Raw genomic sequence first — 17205 nt, forward strand, 5'->3', positions numbered from 1 at the left:
CTGAGACCAGTACGAGGCTCAGACCCTGGGGGCTAGGAAGCCAACACTCTTAGTTCAGGTAACTGGGGAGTTTTCCAGAAGGGGCAGTCTGGCCAGATGGCCTTTGAGAGTCCTGCCAGTTCGAAGATTTCTGCAACTCATGATTTTTGCAACCGGGTGGATATGCTTTTCAGGGCATGAACCTTGCTGTGTCTCCAGAAGACTGGGTTTAAAATGGTGACTTATTGATGTGGGGGCAGATTTCTTACCTGGTTTTCCCTTAGCGCCCTGGGCAGCAAGGGGAGGACTGGAGCCTGGAGCCAGGCCATGGTACAAGGGCCGGCACCTGGCATTTCTGGGCCTCTCAGGACATTTCTCCCCCTTTCTGAGCTTTCACTCCCCCGCATATGGGGAGCACACCTGTTTCGGTAGGGCAAGGAGTGGTGTAAGGGACAGGCACACAGGGGACCTGAAGTGGTAGCCACTCATTACTAATACTGTTTCACGGGAAAAGTAGATGTGAGGTGGAGGTGTCTTGAAAGATTAAGAGGGTAAAAGCTGATGAAAAGCATTTTGACAGTGGGGAGCTCTTCCTTGGACTTAGCGCCCCCTGCGGCCTTAGCGGCCCCTGCGGCCCCTTAGCGGCCTTGCACAGTGCTTGGCATGTAGCAGATCATCAGCAACGGTTTGCATGTGGACCTGAGCCTCAGGAAACATGGGTGCATTGATCCTGAAAGCTGGCAGGAATCTCATTGGGAACGGGGGTGTGTTTTGAGCTGGCTGTGGGTAGTCCAGAATCTGGCACTTGGTCGGCACTCAGTGCTGCTTGTGGGGTGACCACACCAATTATTTTAGAAGAATGATTGGGAAAGTAGTCTAGAATACAGCCCAGCCCTCTTTCCAACCCAGCGATTTGCTATTTAAAAATAGGCCCTGTATTCAAGTTTCCTATGGCTGCTCTGACAAAGGACCACAAACCCAGTGGTTTAAAACACTGCAGATTTATTATTCTATGGTCTGGAGGTCAGAAACCCAAGATGGATGTCAGCAGGACCAGTCCTTTCTGGAGGCTCAAGGGCAGAAGTGGCCCTGGCTTTCCCAGCCTCCGGGGCCCAGCCTTTTTCACACCTGCACCCCAGGCTCTGCTGAAACACCTCCTGCTGGCTTGGACCTGCCTGCCTCCCTCCCATAAGGACCCTGTGATTAATTGGGCCCATCCTGACAATCCACCCATCTTAAGGATCTTTAACTGAATCCCATGTACAAAGCCTCCTTTGCCACGGAAGGTGACATAGTCATACATGGCAGGGCTCAGAGTGCGGACATGTCTGTGAAGTCCCTGCTCAATCTGCCACATTTAAACACAACCCTTTAGATACCTGATTTCACTGTAAAGGAAACCCCTCGACCACAGCTCCAGGGTTGCCACCCAGGGTCCTGTCCCCCTTCCTGAGTGACAGTGCAGTGACACTTGTCGTTCGTGTGGTCACGATCAGTCTGGGTGTCAAGGTGGGTGGGTCAGCCTTGGAGACCTCCAAGAGGGCCTAGGAGTTGAGCTGGAGAGAAAAGGCATGTGTGCACTGGGGACATAGCGTACAGAGCAGGACAGGATCTGGCTGGCCTGGGAGGTGAGGGCAGTGATGGGAAGACGCCTGAGAGCACAGGGTCAGGTTGGGGCCCGTCTGGAAATATGCGTCCTCGAGTAGATGTGGTGTGTTCGTACATTTCAGGGCTCTTCCACCTCTCCTGCTTAGATCGGATGTTCTGACAATTGATGCTGTGATTTCTAGGCGAGAGACAGGTTATGGGGTGGTTCAGGAACAGGCCTGGAGCAGCTGGCCAGTCAGGGCAGAGCTGATCCCCAGGCCCCGAGGCTGGTGGCACACACACAGGGGTGTCCATCTGCATGGCTGGTGGAGGCGTGTTTTCCATGTGCAGAAGCCAAGGGGTTGGAGTGATGTTCCCTTGGCACCGGTGTGAGTGGAGGCTGGCCGGGAGGCCGGGTCCTGACTGTGATGCCCGCAACCTTAGGCTCAGGAGCTTGGGCAGGTCCTGTTTATCCTTTAGACAGCTAGGAGCCATTGGAGTAGGGGCTTAGCATGATGAAGTGGGCTGCGGGAAGATTATGCTGGTGGCGGAGTGTGCCATGATGTGCAGACAGAAAGGTCATGGGGATCAGAGAGCTCCCCCAACCTACCCCCTGCCCCCGTACTGTTCCTCCCATAAAATACCAACGAAAGTTCCTATTTTCTCCTCTGGGAGTGGCATTGACCATGGTAAGGATCACCAGTGGGTATTTATTTCTAGCCTCCACGTGGGCTCTGGCACCACAGCATAGACAAACCACGCTGGTGCCTGGAGAGGGCGAGATGGCTCTCCCTGAGTCAGACGTGATAGATACTGTACCCGCCTGAGTGCCTGGATATAAATAAGTAAGATTGTCCAAACTGCTGTCATTCATGTGCCCTCTGGTCTCCCCGGGCTGAACCTCATTCCAGAATGTCTGCTAGGTGATGAATGCCTACTGTGTGCCAGTTCTTGGGGTCTTAAGTGCCACTGTATGGATTGTCTAACCTACTTCTGTTGGGAACAGATGGGGAAACTGAGGCACAGACACTTTTACAGCAGAGTCAGGCTTTGAACCCTGGGGCGCCAGGCTCCAGAGAATCTTGAAGCTTCATCAGCCTCAGTTCCTGAGACAAGCACTGTTTTCATGTTTTTTATTTTTTAAAGATTTTATTCATTTATTCATGAGAGAGACAGAGAGAGGCAGAGACAGGCAGAGGGAGAAGCAAGCTCCTTGCAGGGAGCCCAATGCGGGACTCAATCCCTGGAGCCAGGATCACTCCCTGAGCTGAAGGCAGACACCTAACCACTGAGCCACCCAGGTGTCCCTGTTTTCATGTTTTTTTTTTTTTTTTAAGATTTATTTTTTTTATTCATGAGAGACACAGAGAGAGGCAGAGACATAGGCAGAGGGAGAAGTGGGCTCCCTGTGGGAAGCCTGATGTGGGACTCGATCCCAGGATCCTGGGATCACACCCTGAGCCGAAGACAGACACTCAACCACTGAGCCACCCAGGTGCCCCTGTTTTCATGTTTTAAGCAGAAAACTTTGATGAGATTTTAGTCAGATGATGATGTTGCTGTCAGGACCCTGTGCTTGGCAGGTGGGCATTTAGGCCCTCCTTTGCTTACCAGAGGGAGGAGGGGCTGCTCAGGACCCCCTGTGCTCCAGAGCCCTGGGCATCCTTGGGGTGAGGGAGCCTCTCCTGCTTCTTTGAGCACCCACCCCCCAGCCTGGTGCCCACCTAGGGCAACATACCAGAAAACCCAGACCATCCTGATCTCCTAGTGGCCAGGAGTGGAGGCTTCTAGCCTGAGATACTCGGACACCCTTCAGCTTGGTTTTCTCTGCTTTCCCTGTTAAGTGGTTGCCTAGTGTCTGAGCCCATAGACTCAAGCCCTTCCTGGCTCCAGTTCTCATAAGCTGTGTGACTTTGGCCAAGTTATGGAATCTCTCTGTACTTTAGTGCCTTCATCTCAAACACGGACATGAAAATAGCACCTAGCTTATGAGAACGATGGAGGGAGAATGCAGAGAACACTCAGCTCTCAGCCTGGTGGATGGTAAAGTCTCAGTGAGGACCTCCACTGTGGCTAGCACCCCGGGCCTGTCTTCTGCTCCTTGCAGAATGGAAACACTTGGGGACCTGGCGAAATGCCCTGGAGTGGAGTGTCAGAGTGCCTGCTGCTCGGCTTGCTCATGAGTGTGCACTTCTCACCAGCTCCGAGAAGCAGCCCTCGGGCCAGGAAGCCTCTCCCGAGGGAACAGGAGCTCCTCTGCCTAGGAGATGCCCTGAGTCCCCTTTCCTCTCTGTGTCTGGCTCTGCTGCTGCAGGTGCGGGGGCTCCCGGGGTGACGTGGCCCTGATGGCCTGTACTCTCGTGGAGAGGTGACCCTCCAGGCCCAGCTGCAGCTGGCAGATGTTGGGGGCTGTTTGTCTCTGTGTCTTCCCTGGTCTTTCTTCATGTATTCGGTCACCAGCCCAGGAGGCTGTCTCTGAAGCTGCTGGCGAGAGCCTGGGTGATCCTCACTGGCCGGAGCCCAGAGCCTGGAGCCCCTGCTGGAGGCCAGTGCTGGGCCCCGGGTGTGACTTTGAAGGCTGAGGCCAAGGGCACAGCTGCAGATGGTCCTGGATTTGGATCTCAAAGTTTGGATCTCCCTGGCTTGCACATTCCTCGGTCCCCTGAGTCACCTGCTGTTTTCGTTTACTTAGAGTGGAGGAAAAAAACTTTCAAGCGTGTAAAGGAACTTTTCAGGGCCCACACAGGCTGAAAATTGAGAAGGTTCCAGCCCAAAGTAAGGCTTGTTCTTGCCGAGGAGGGGGCAGAAGGTCACAGGCAGCCCCACCCTGGGGCCTCCCGAAGAGGACAGTCCGGGCCCTGTGGGGAGTGACAGTCTGAGGCTCCTATCTTTAAGCTCATTCATTTCTTGTCCAGCTTCTTGAGGCAGTAACAGAAGAAAGTGCAGGCCGGGGTTTCCACGGACCCAGAAGCCAGGTTCGGGGAAGGGGCAGCGGAAGAAACTTTTGGGAAGGATCTCTGCCACCTGGTCTTGCCTGGGCCACCTCTGCTCCCTGTCCGCCTGGTCCTCCAGAATGGGGATCTTGAGCTGGGGCTCCAGCACGAGCAGCAGCCCCAGGGAGTGTGCGAGCCATGCAGGTTTCTGGGCCCCTGAGAGCCAGGGCCGGCCCAGCAGTTTGTGCTGTACCAAGCCCCCTGGGGACTCTGGTGTCCCTGCCTCCACCAGGCCCCCTGGGGGCCTTTGATTCCAAATCTACATGAAAGCTGCAAGCAGGTGTGAGCCCGTCCCACAAAGGGCAGCCTTCGAGGGACTCGAGGGACTCGTTGAGTTCATTCGGTTTCAGGGTTATTGATTACCTGCCTGCTCTGTGTTGAGCCTGGAGCTGGGTGCTGGCGATAGAGCATGGGGAGACAGGTGTAGTCCTTGCCCTGCCCTGGCCGGTAGCCCCTGGGGGAGGAGATGGTGATGCAGGCAGGGGTACAGCAGGCACTGCCATCCTGGGGGAAGGATGGCCTGCCTCAGGAGAGGTGATGTTTGGGCCGGGAGTGGTGAAGGGAAAGAGCGTGATCCCGTGCCCAGGCTGGCCGGAGAGTTGGGTGGGCCTGACTGGGACACAGTGAATGGAGAGGACAAGGAGAGAAATTGGAGTGTGGGGTGGCCAGGTCACAAGAGTTCTTTCAGCCCCTTAGGAACCTCGGAGAGGTCGAGAAGCTGGGGAGTGGTTTGGGAGGGGGAACAGAGACTAGGAGCAGCAGGGTTAGCAAGGGGCCAGGGCCAGGGGAGGTGAGGGGACAATTGGAGAGAAGTGGTTGGTGGTCGAATTCCTCAGGATGGGGAGCCCAGGAGGGGTCTGGGGGTGGTGATGGCCATTTGGATACACGGAGCTTGATGCTGGTGGGACATGGGGGTGCCGTGGGGGGTGATGTGTCCGTGGGAGGGGATAGACAGCTGGATGAAGCTTCACACATTCCCCAAGACAAAGAGCTTTCTGTGCAGCTTCCTTTGGGGTCCTTCTACCAGCGACCCTGAGGCTTCAGGTCCCCTCAGTGTGGAGGAGACCAGAGTGGGGTTGTGTGTTGTTGGAAACAGAGCTACCCTAGCTCTGGTTGGCTTTGTTCAGATGGGGCTGCTCTGTTATGCCTCACTTTAGAGCCATGGAGGGGATCTAACCCTGGCTTGGTAAATCCCCACCGTGTCTCTGGCTGTCCCCTTGAGAGGAGAGACGAGTGATTGATGGTGGGTCCTGGCTTCAAGTGGGGGGTGCTTGGGATGTGTGTGGGAACTCTCCCCGAAGATGCATTCCTGCTAGTGGGAGTGGACAGGTGCTTGATGCCTTGCTTTGCTTTCTGGCTGCAGAGCTGCCTGTTACTTTGATCTTTTCAGGAGAACACAGTCATTCTCCTGCTGATACATCTTATTCTGGCCAGGTAGGTGTCCCTTTGTGGGTGTTCTTTCGTTTTGGAGACCAGATGTGAAGGTCCCCACGGCCCAGATAATTCCCTGCAAATGTGTGGGTCTGAATACCCAGGTCTATCCTCTAGCACGAGTGAGCTCATATCCCAAATCTTGGGGAAGGTCAGAGAGTGAAGGTTCATTAGGAGAATTCTTGGAGCTTGGGGACTGTGTTTTTCAGCCTCTCTGCCCCTGGGGACAGTGAGCTGTGTCTGTTCCCGTTCTCTCTCTCTCTCTAGATAACATCTTTATTTACATCCCTTATGACAGTTTAGCATGTTAGGACCAGAAAAGGGGAGCCACCCAAAGCCGCCTCCTGCTGGAGAGGGATGTGTTGGTGAGTGATGCACTTAGCGTTAGCAACCCTGGCAGATGGAACCCTGTGTCCTGCTCCCAGGACCATCTTTTCTGTCAGTCAGCGGCCTCCTCTGCACCTGACCCTGGTGTGTCAGCCTCAGTTGTCCTCGGCCCTCTCCCTGGCGTCTGTCTCATCATAGAAGTGCCTGCATGGCACCATGGCTGGGAGTGCCCTGAGGCCAAGGGCAGGTTCACCTGGGGCCTGCTAGGACCGGCCCAGAACCCCAGGAGGGGACCTTCGTGAACATGTGCAGTGGGTGACTGAATGCCTTTGTCTTGTCCCTAGTGGGCACCCCCAAACGGGAGTGCTGCCTCCCCCAACTGCTACATCTATCTGTTGGCTTACCGAGCACTTCTGGCTGTCCCCTCTTCGCCGAGGCATTCTGGGGCCCGCCTACCAAGTAGGCAGAGGGCCGGACACTCAGTTGCTCTGTTACTTCTAGACGAGGCCCGAAAACCTGCTCAGCGAGCAGTGGGCTCTAATACTTGTAGATGAAATGCTGGTGCAGGTAAACTTTTTGCTTGTTTGTTCGATTTAAAGGTTCTATTTATTTTAGAGAGAGTGAGTACGAGCAGGGCGCAGGGACAGAGGGAGAATCTCAAGCAGGCTCCCTGCTTAGTGCTGAACCTGACTCGGGGCCCAATCTCACTACCCTGAGCCAAAGTCAAGAGTCAGACAGTCAACCGACTGAGCTACCCAGGAGCCCCCAGCTAAGGTCTTTAATTGGTGTATTAAAAATGTTTTTTGGGGGCTTTTGCTTTTATTTAAGATCATGATGAAAACGCCTCTTGGTGTAGCCAAGTGCCTGGATCTTGCATTCCTGCAGGGGTTTTGCAGAAAAATTTCAGGGTAGCTGAATTCTGAGTCCCATTGGGATGCCTCAGATCCACAGGACCCACTTTTTGAAAACAGAAGGTGAGAAATGTTCTGGAAAGGTACTGTCTTCTGGCAGCCGTTGCTGTTCCTGCTGCCCGGGGGTAGACACTCCTTAGCAACGCGAGTACCTGGCGTCAATGAGGGTGTGAACGGCTGACTTTGTACCCAGCAGAGCAGCTGGGGGAGGTTTGGGTACAGCCTCTGCTCCTTAGATAAATAGCACTTGTCAGAGCCCGGGCAGGCCCACTATGGTTTTGAAAGACTCATCGGCGTGTGAATCTGCTCACAAATGACAGTATATTGATTAGTAGCATCTGTTGACTTGAGGAAAGCAGGTTTTGGCCCACAGCGAGCAGGGAGGTGGTTTCTCTGTGATGTGATTTCCGCCTGGACAGGGCCTGCCTGGTAGAGCCACCGGCTGGAGTCCCCTCCTCCCCTCTCTGGTGCTCACTGGTTGGGGTTGCACTTGTCCCCCACTGCAACATTGCTGGGGACAGGATGCAACTGTTTGCACAGGAAGAAAGGCATAACTAATTAGGTTTTTTTTTTTTCTTTTTAAGATTTATTTATTTATTTGAGTCGGGGAGAGAGAGAGAAAGAATCCCAAGGAGACTCCCTGCTCAGTGTGGGGGCCATCGAGGGGCTTCATCCCATGACCCTGAGATCAGGACCTGAACTGACCGACCCCCAAGGTGCAACATAGCTAATTACTTTTTAATGTGTGCTATTTTTAGATGACTTTCTTCTTGTCACTTTGAAAGTAGTATATATGAACTAAAAAAGTTAGGAAAATACTGGAAAAGACCATAGTTACTCATACCGCACAGATGCAGGAATTAACAAAAAATATGGTCAATTTTTGTAGCATTTTTTAAAGGAATTTTTCTTTTCTTTTTTTTTTTTTTTAAGATTTTATTTATTCATTCATGAGGGACACACAGAGAGAGAGGCAGAGACACAAGGAGAGGGAGAAGCAGGCTCCATGCAGGGAGCCCGACATGGGACTCGATCCCGGGACTCAAGGATCACGCCCTGGGCTGAAGGCAGGTGCTAAACCGCTGAGCCACCCAGGGATCCCCTAAGGAATTTTTCTAATGCATCATTGTGAAGTAGTTGTAACTCTGGCCCGTTCAGCAGCTGGGCCCTATGTGCCTAGAACTGGGGACTGAGGACTGGACTCCAGTGGGTCCTAGGCCTGCGTCTGCAGCGAGCGCGGGGCCAGAAGTGGGCTTTCTGGATTGAACGTCCACGGATCGGAGCGGCAGGTCAGTCAGGCCAGCACTGAGTGGGCGGACTTGCCCCACATCACTTCTCAGCTCTGCTCTAGTGATGCTTTCATTCATGCTCATAATTTGGATGAGAGATTCAGACAGTTAATTTTCAGCTTGGAAAAGTCTGAATTAAATAGGCCTTAGGAAGCTCTATGGGAGATGTGGTATCCATTAATAGACAAGGGAGGTTTGGAATTATCGGAGCCTGTGGCCTGTGGGAGGCTTCTGCCTTGGTTAGCTGGATTGGACTGGGGGGACCTTGGGGCAGTGGGGTACGGTGGATGCCCTGGGGCCACCAGCAAAGGGTCTTTCTGAACAGTGTGGCTGGGGCCCGGCCTCCATCCCTCCTCGGAAGTCCCTAATATCTCCTTCAGAAATCTCCTCTCTCACTGGGGTGTGTGGGCTGTGATGGGCGCCTCGCCACTTGACAAGGGGTGCTGAGACCAGCGTATCTGTGTGTTGGAGTGGGGCTGGGGGGCTGGCCAGTTTGACCACTGGCAGCAGCCCTGTGTGAGCTCTGATTATGGATCTCATGCCAGGCCTGTTTATTGCCATAAAGTATGGGATCCCAGATCAGAGCCCAGGGTGTGAGATGACAGCAGGAGGTGGGCCCGGCTGGCCCACTGTCCCTTTCAGGGGTACGGTCACCTTCCAGGAATGCCCTTTGCTTTGATGAGAGTGTAGGCAGCCTGTTTGTGCCTGAGCGGGGCCCTGGCCCTCCACTGCTTGGAGCCGGTGGGCCACGCGTTTGGGGAGTCAGCATGGTGTGGTGAGCACAGAACAGAGGAGAGCCAGGGTCTGACCCCAGGGCTGGACCCCAGGGCCACCATTCAGGACACCACTTAGGATAGTTAACCTCTCTGGCTTTGGTTTTCTCCTGTGTGAAGCAGGAACAATGATACCTGTGTCACCAAGCTGTTTATAAAGAATTGAAACAGATGAGAGTGTGGAGTGCCCAGCCTGGTGGCTGCTGTCGGTGACAGTGACGGTGAGAGCAGGTGATAGTGGGTCATCTCAGCTCTGCAGGCTCCTGTGCCTTCATGGGGTTCTCTGGCCGTCACTGCAGTTCTTGTATCTATGAGTAGCTGTACCTCCCGGGCTCAGGGAGAGTGGTCCCTGCAGGCCTCCCTGGCTGAGTGGGGCTGCCCTCCTGGGGCGGGCGTTTCCTTCAGAGCCGGTGCTTCCCTTCCTTTGCGTGAGGAGAAGGCTGAGTCCGCAGACGTCTGTGTGCCCACGGTCCCCTCCTACTGCTGGGGCCTCCAGCCCCGACTCCATGGAGCCTTGGGTTCTGTTCAGAGCCTGGGCCGCGCAGGGGAGGGGCTCACCCAGAACCGTCCTTGAGCCCTGACCCGCCCTCGCTGTCCCCTCCCAGCCTGGATCAGACGGGGGCCAGTGGAAGGACCAGACCTCCTGTTGCCTCTGCCCAGGCCTTTGCGTGAGTGTGGGACGTACCCTGACTGGCCCTCTCTCTTCCAGCCCTGAGGATGGCTGCCATGCTGGGGGATGCCATCATGCTGGTCAGAGGCCTTGCCAAGCTGACCCAGGTGGCTGTGGAGACCCACCTGCAGCATCTCGGCCTCGGCGGGGAGCTCATCCTGGCCGCCAGGGCCCTGCAGTCCTCGGCCGCGGAGCAGATCAGCCTGGTCTTGGGGCAGGTGCAGGTGAGGAGGCCGGTGGGAGGGGCTGGCTCAGGGGACCTGCTGTCCTGTCCTGTCCCAGGTGTAGCGGGGTCCCCCATGGGGCTGTGGCCGCATGACTCAGGTTGTAGTTCAGGAAACCTCACGGAGCCGGGACAGCCCTCGGGAACCGGTGGCCCAGACCAATTCACCTGCCCGGAGACACAGGCTGTGCACCAGCTGGTCCAGGCCCGTCCTGCCCCCTCCACCTGCCCTCCTCATTGCTGCCTGGCCCCTGTTCCGTCCCTGGGCCTCTCCTGAACATGCTCAAGAAGCCTTTTTATTTTTGTAAATGAAAAAAATCACAAATAAAGCAACATCCACCTGTGTTCTTATGGGAGGCAGCTGTAAGGAGCCTGTGCTTCCTTCACTGAAGCAGTTCCTTTGGGAGACCGAGCACCTTCTCCCTGTGTATCTGATAGATGTTAGCAGTTTTTTTGTGAGGTTGGTTTTGGTACAAAATTGGCAGAAGCTGCGCAATGTATAAGCTGAGAGCTCACGTGTCCCTGGATGTCACACTGCAGCATCGAGTGTCCCCAGACTCCAGTGTCCAAGGCCCTTCCCGCCACGCCAGCCACGCCACAGCCAGGGCCACACTTCCCTGCTTCACATCCGTGGGTCTCCAGGCGCTGACTCGGGCTCCGCTCCTTTTGGGGGGGACGCTGGTGCAGCCTCATCTCCCGCCCCACTTCCCTCTCACCTTTCCTGCCCTGTTCCGCACCCCGGCCTGGGAAACCCCTACCTTTCCCGCCCAGCGAGAGGCTTGTAAGCGTGAATGAGTGTGGGGAGGTGGCTATCAATAGGGTTTGCCACGTGGGAGCGCTGTCTGCCTAGGTGTCACCATGTCACCATGCGTGCCACCTGCCCTGTTCCTGGGAGTCCCTGCAGGTGGGAAGGAGACAGGGTATGAGCTGCAGACAGTACCTCACCTCCTCCTTCTATTTCTGTCCTGTGCTTGATGGCCTTCTGCATGAGGCTCCTCTAGGCTATGAGGCTGTCGCAGCCCCCAGGCCTCTGGTTGGGGTTTTAGGATTCCCAGCCCTCCCTCTTGCTCCCTAAGGGTCTGGTGATGACACCATGTCTCTGTCACCCCACAAAATTGCTTTTTAACTTACAGAAATCTCAACCCCGTGATTCCCCCTGCCCCACACCTGAGCCCAGCTGCTGTCCTGGGCATCACCCCTTCTCAGATGGGAAACTGGTCCCTGACTTCTGAGTGACAGGGCCTGAGCCCTGGGCAGTCCTTCCATCTGGGGTCTCCTGGCCCTGCCCCCCCCGCCAAGCTGTCCCAGGCAGTGTCCTCCCTGGTACAGAGCCATCCCCTTCCTGGTGTGTGTCTTGCCTGTGAAACACCAGGAATAAGAGCATGCTAGGCCTGCGGGGGGCCTTCTGAGACCTACTGGGGACCCCTCGGTGCCCCAAGGACAGGCCGGGCATCTCTGGCAGGATCCCTTGGAGGGAGGAGGGAGTGCAGGTCCCACCACAAGGGAGGCACTGAGTGGGGTGATGGGCCTCAGTGTGCTGCTCTTTCCCTAACGCTTAGATCATTGGGGCATCTTTCTCTCTGAGGGGATGGGGGCCACATAATCCAGAATGCCCCTCCCTCTGGATGTTCAAGGGCTTTGGTCACCTCTTCATTGAGTGGACACTGAGTTCAGGGCCACTGAGGTCCTGCGGGCCAGGAGGCCATGGTAGGAGTCCTGGGGTAGAAGGAGGCCCTGCTGGGGAGCTTCCGCGGCCTCTCCCAGCTTCCCTGGCTCCAGTGCTTCCCCAGCACCTGACCAGAGCTGCTGAATCCAAGTACAGGTCACCTGTGTGCAGAACAAAGTGCTGTCGGGGGTCACAGGGCAGCCAGTGGGACTGGCGATTCCTGCTCTGCTGCTGCGCTGCTAGGCCTTTACTGGATGACGTCGGTTCTCCCAGCCTCACTGTCCCCTTTATGAAGGGAGAGTGTCGGTCAGGCTCTCTTGGTCCTCTGGAGGGCGAGTAGCAGGACGGCAGCGAGCAGGCTCGGGGGGGTGCCCCGTGTGACCCCGTGCCCTGAGCCCATCCCTGTGGCCCAGGGCAGCCAGCCACAGCCCGGCCCTCAGGAGCCGTGCCGTCCCCCCAGCCCTGTCTGTGGCCCATGCAGCTCCGTGACCACGCGCAGCCTTATTTCTAGATGAGGAACTGGCTCAGGGTTACTCAGGGTTCAAACAGGAACCAGGCCTGCAGTTTGGGTCCATGTGACTCTTAGAGGGAAAGCGTGGTGCCTCCCTCCTGGCCTGTCCCTGCACCCCCAGCTCCCAGGGCCAGCGGTCCAGCCCTGCTGAGAGCCTCTTAGGGGAACGGCCAGGGAGCCGCATCTGCAGTGAGGTGCTGGCCTGGGGTGGTGGGTGGATCCTCTTGGTGTGCTGGTCTGGTGAACCTTTTACTTCTCTGAGCCCTGCCTCCCCCTTCTGCTGGCCTGGCTCGCTCACTGGGACCTCGAGGCCCCTCCTGAGCCCCAATTTACAGATGATGAGCTTGCTGCCTGGAGCATGGTGGTCACTCACCTGGGCCTGGAGAGGCACCCAGCAGGTGCTCAGCGACCTCCTGGCCTCCCTGGGACCAGAGCGGAGCCTGTCAGAAGCAGGGCCTCACCTGGCTCTCCTAGGTTGGGGTCAGGAAGGTGCTCACCTGTGGGACTGGCTGAGGGCCACTTACCCTGCGGAGTGTGTGTCGTTCTGTGCAGAGTGGGGTGCACACAGGGAGGAACTCTGGGCCAGCTCTTGCTCCTCTCACACTGGCTTTATTTCCATCATAGGGTCAGGATCAGCGCCCAGAGTCTTATGCTGAGAGCCTCAATGATGTGGAAGTGGAGTTCTCTGGGCCTCAGACCGCGGGGGCCCCCCCAGATTTCTCTGCAGCCACCTCCCCTGACCGGGGAGATCACACTGGAAGTGAAGGCCCGGCTCCTGCCTACGTCGCTAGTGGACCCTTTAGGGAAGCTGGGCTCCCGGGCCAGGCCGCCTCCCCTCTGGGCACAGTCACCAGGAGGCTCTTTGGAGACCCCAGAGCCCCCCTTTCTGTCCCGGGCCTTCCTCGAAGGTTCTTCCACCAGGACCAGTCCCCTGTGGGGGGCCTCACTACGGAGGACATTGAGAAGGCCCGGCAGGCCAAGGCTCGCCCAGAGAGCAAGCCCCACAAGCAGATGGTGCGTCCCAGAGGGCCCTGTGGAGCGGGGCTGGGGTGGCTGCTGCTCGCTGTGGCGCTGGTGTCAGGCCCTCCCGGGGCACCCTCTGGATGCCATGGCCTGCCATTTTCAGGGATCCAGGGGCCTCCTCTTGGGGGAGTGTGCTGCCTGCCCGTGCGGCTGCCTGTGGGGGTGGGGAGGGCTCCTGGGGGGCAGTGTGAGACCCTGCAGGGCGGTCCTGGGCCTGGTCGCCGATGGTGTGAGGTCTCTATCCTTACTCCTTCTAGCTCAGTGAGCGGGCTCGGGAACGGAAGGTGCCAGTTACACGAATTGGGCGCCTGGCCAACTTCGGAGGTAAGCTGGCTAAGGGTCCCTGTGCCACTGCACCTGCCCTGGCGTGCCCTTGGCGGGGCCTTTGTGGAGGTGGGAGAGGGTAGGGACCAGGGTGTCCTGTAGGGGGGCGCTGGCTCCTGTGCTGCCCTTCTGACCCTGTGCTCTGAGGGAGGAGCATGGGACTGGACTCCACTCTGCCTCCGCTGGCCCCTGGGGGTGAGCGTGCCTGACACTCTGCTGTGAGCTCCTTGGGCCACCCTCGGGTGTGCTGTCTGTGATGTCAGCCCTGTCCTCTTGGCACCACCCCGGCCACGGAGCCCCTCTGCAACCAGTGGACAGTCGTCGTCGGGTAGCTGTGCTCCCACAGTGGTTTTGGTCCCTGACTGGCAGCACGGGGCTTCGTTGGCTGGACCCCCACAGGCCTGCAGGGTGTCAGTGGGGGGCTCACTGGGGGCTCTGGCCTTGAGCTGCCATCCAGAAATCTGTGGCTGGGAGCTTGGTGTGTCCTTTTCCATGGAGATTTAAGTACTACTGTGTCCAGGCTGCCCGTGCCGAGTCGAAGGTGATTTTAGAGCGAAGGTTTATAGCACTCGGACCTGCTTTTATGACCTTGTGTCGTCCTTTCTATCGCTTGCCTCCTGAGCAAGATGCAGGTCACCGTGTGTGTCTGAGCTGGGACCTGCTCGCCTTGTGCTTTGCTCAGGCTGGCTTCTGAGTCCCCCTCCCGTGTGCCATCACACACGCCGTCCTCAGCCACCCCTTCTCCCAAGATGCTGTCCTGCTCCTTGTTTGGAATTGGCTCTGCGATGCCCAGGAGCCTGGCCTTGTGTGGGCTCTGAGAGCATGGTCATGCTCCGTCTTCCTAGCATGCAGGGCCCACTGCGTTCATTGGATGGAACTTTCTTGAAGCTTTTGTTCCATCATCACAGTCTTAAAATTTGGCAGCTGCTGCTCCTTAGCAGCTCAAGAATCTGGCTGAAAGTATCATCTGTGTTTTAGGACAGAGTCTGTGCTTTGTTTCCTCATGTGGGCTTGTGTTCAGCCAGTTCCTCGCAGAACATTGTAACTGCCTGGGGTGCTACTACCAGGACACATTTGAGAATCTGCGCTGGCGGCCTCCATTGGGGGGCTCAGTCCGCGGGATGCTGGGCATGTGGGTAAAGGGTGGTGTTGGTTACCAAAGTGTGTAGGCCCACTGCCAGAACTGTCCCTTCCTGCTCTGTGGCCTTCCTCTCCAGCCCTCTCCCCACCACTCGAGGTTGGCTCACCAGAGGCTTTGCCTGGCTGACAGGTTTGGAGTGATGCAATTCTCCCCTGGGGGTCTTTGCGGTGAGGCTAGTTGAGGGGGTGTTTGGGACAAGTGGCCAGAAAGAAGGTCGTGGGGGTAGATTAGAATTTGGTGGAATGCCATGAATTCTTGGGGAGAGGGCAGAGCCAGGGAGAGCAAGAATTCAAATGCCATGAATTCTTGGGGTCGGGGGCTGAGGAAGACCAGTGAAGTAGGCAGGTGTGTGGGCACACAGGCAGCCTTAGCAAGGCCCAGTGCAGGGCTCCCCTCAGGCCAGATGCCGCCCAGGTAGCAGTCGGGGTTGGGGTGAGCAGGTGCTCTTAGCCACCAGGAGCCTCTGGAGCCCTTGCTGACAGCTTCCCAGGGCCCCGAGCCGTCTTCGGTGTGCGCTGGAGGGTTGCCCAACACTTGGTGGCTGCTGTGTCAGGCTTCCAGGGGGTGGGTGGTGGCAGGGAGCGGCTGGGTCTGGGAGGAACGTGTCACTTGGGCTCCTGAGTGAGTTCCGGGCCTTCAGCCTCACCCCGAGGTTCTCACAATGTGTGTTCTGACCCTTCCACGGGCGGGAAGTCAATGTAGTGGGCTAAGGCAGGAGTTTAAAAAAGCAATAGAGTGGAGTTGAGTAGAAGGCAGTCGGAATTAATATCCTGGATCCTTAGAACCATGTGTGTTGCAAAAAACTGTTTCCAGAGCTGCAAGCATCCCTTTTATGTGGCTCTTCACTGGGTTGCGAAGTGTGTGGTTTACCGGCGGGTCGTCATCCAAGCAGAGTGAGGTAACATTCCCACTTTGTTCTTCTAGCAGACACCGCCGACCTCTCTTTCCCTCGTGAGGGTGCGAAGCAGACCGACAGATGTCGGATCTTTCCCGGGGGGGGGGGGGGGGAGGGGCATGAAGGAAAGGGGTGATTCTAGACCCCTGGGAGGCAGGCCCACCTTTGAAAAGGTCAGCAGTGGGTGTCTTACAGCCCATGTGTTGGGAGCAGAGTGATGTGTGGATGTTGGGTCTTGTGAAGGAGTGATATGGAGATGGGGTCAAAGACAGGGTTTGGGGTCGGGACTGGGCTTTAGATAATCACAGTATCTGGGTTACAATTCCTGCCCTACTTCCTTGGGACTTTGGAGCCTATCTACTTTCCCTTCTTTAAAATTGGGGTCTTTTTCCAGAACCAGTAAGGTTTTACTTATTCATTGTATTTTTCCCCAGGGTAAAGAGAGAAGGGAAAGGGGTCAGCGTGTGTTACAAACACCAGTGAGTAGGAGGATGTGCCCACCAGGCAAAGTCAGCCGCTCCCTAAACTGCCTGGAGGTGGAGGCCCTGCTGCCCTCGGGAGCTCGGTGACCTGCAGTTCAGAAATGAGGGAAAGAACAGAGAGACACAAGCTTTCCTCCCCCCGCACCGCCCCATCCATTCGAGATTTCACACACAGGAAGGGAGGGCGCCTGTCTCCTGTTAAACTGTCTGTGGCCACCTGGATGAAAGTTTCTCGCCCCCACATGGAAGTGCCCAAATGACATGGATGTAGCTCATCTTCTGTGTCTCAGTCTCCTGACCGTAGTTCATACATGGAAGCCCCCCCCCCCCCCCCCCGCCATTGCTTCTCTCTACCCTGACTGAGATCAGGACTAAAGGGGATTGGTTCCATCATAGAACAAGTACATTGGTATGAACCACATCCAGGAATGGTCTTGACACAGGAGATTGGGAACAAGGCTTGGCATGTTCGTAGCTTCTTCAGACGTGTGTGTGTGTGTGTGTGTGTGTGTGTAGGGCAGTTTTTGGGAGTGGGAATTAGAAGAGGGGCTGGGGTAGGAGTCAATTGTTTAGGACAGACCTGGCCGAAGTACGGAGGGAGCACAAGAGAAAGGGAGGTTCAGCCCCCACCTCAGGGGCCCCCAGGATGTGGTCCAGATCCATTCCTGGCACAGAACTTTTGGTCAGAGATGCTCTGGCTCTTTTTCTCAAAATGAAAAGTTTATAAACAATAAAACCCCAGAGGAACAGGGAGAAGACCAACATGTTTGTCTTTTGGAGGCCAGACAAATACGATCACCAGAGTGAGCAGCAAGTGAACGCGTCACCCCAGGTGCTCTGTGAAGTTGTCCCCTTCTGGCACAGGGAGGGAGGTTGGTGGGGCTCTCCTGGCACAGGAATGGAGCCTTCTCTCCTCCTCACGAACCCAGCCACTGCTGCGGCAGGCAGGATGTGGCTCTGGGCACCAGAGAAGTAATGGC

At 56.5% G+C, this 17205-nt stretch overlaps 1 protein-coding gene across 3 annotated transcripts in view; it reads left to right on the forward strand.

The window, feature by feature from the left end:
* Window positions 1–17205, forward strand: part of COQ8A (coenzyme Q8A) — a 37449-nt gene that overhangs the window by 7242 nt on the left and 13002 nt on the right. For all 3 annotated transcript variants that reach the window (XM_041750207.1, XM_041750220.1, XM_041750213.1), the window contains exons 2-4: window positions 10000–10184; window positions 12985–13374; window positions 13641–13707. In XM_041750207.1, coding sequence (XP_041606141.1) covers window positions 10008–10184; window positions 12985–13374; window positions 13641–13707 — 634 coding nt within the window. In that variant the 5' untranslated portion in view covers window positions 10000–10007. The remainder of the gene's footprint in view (window positions 1–9999; window positions 10185–12984; window positions 13375–13640; window positions 13708–17205) is intronic.

This window comes from Vulpes lagopus, chromosome 1, assembly GCF_018345385.1.
Source record: "Vulpes lagopus strain Blue_001 chromosome 1, ASM1834538v1, whole genome shotgun sequence".
Classification (NCBI taxonomy): domain Eukaryota; kingdom Metazoa; phylum Chordata; class Mammalia; order Carnivora; family Canidae; genus Vulpes; species Vulpes lagopus.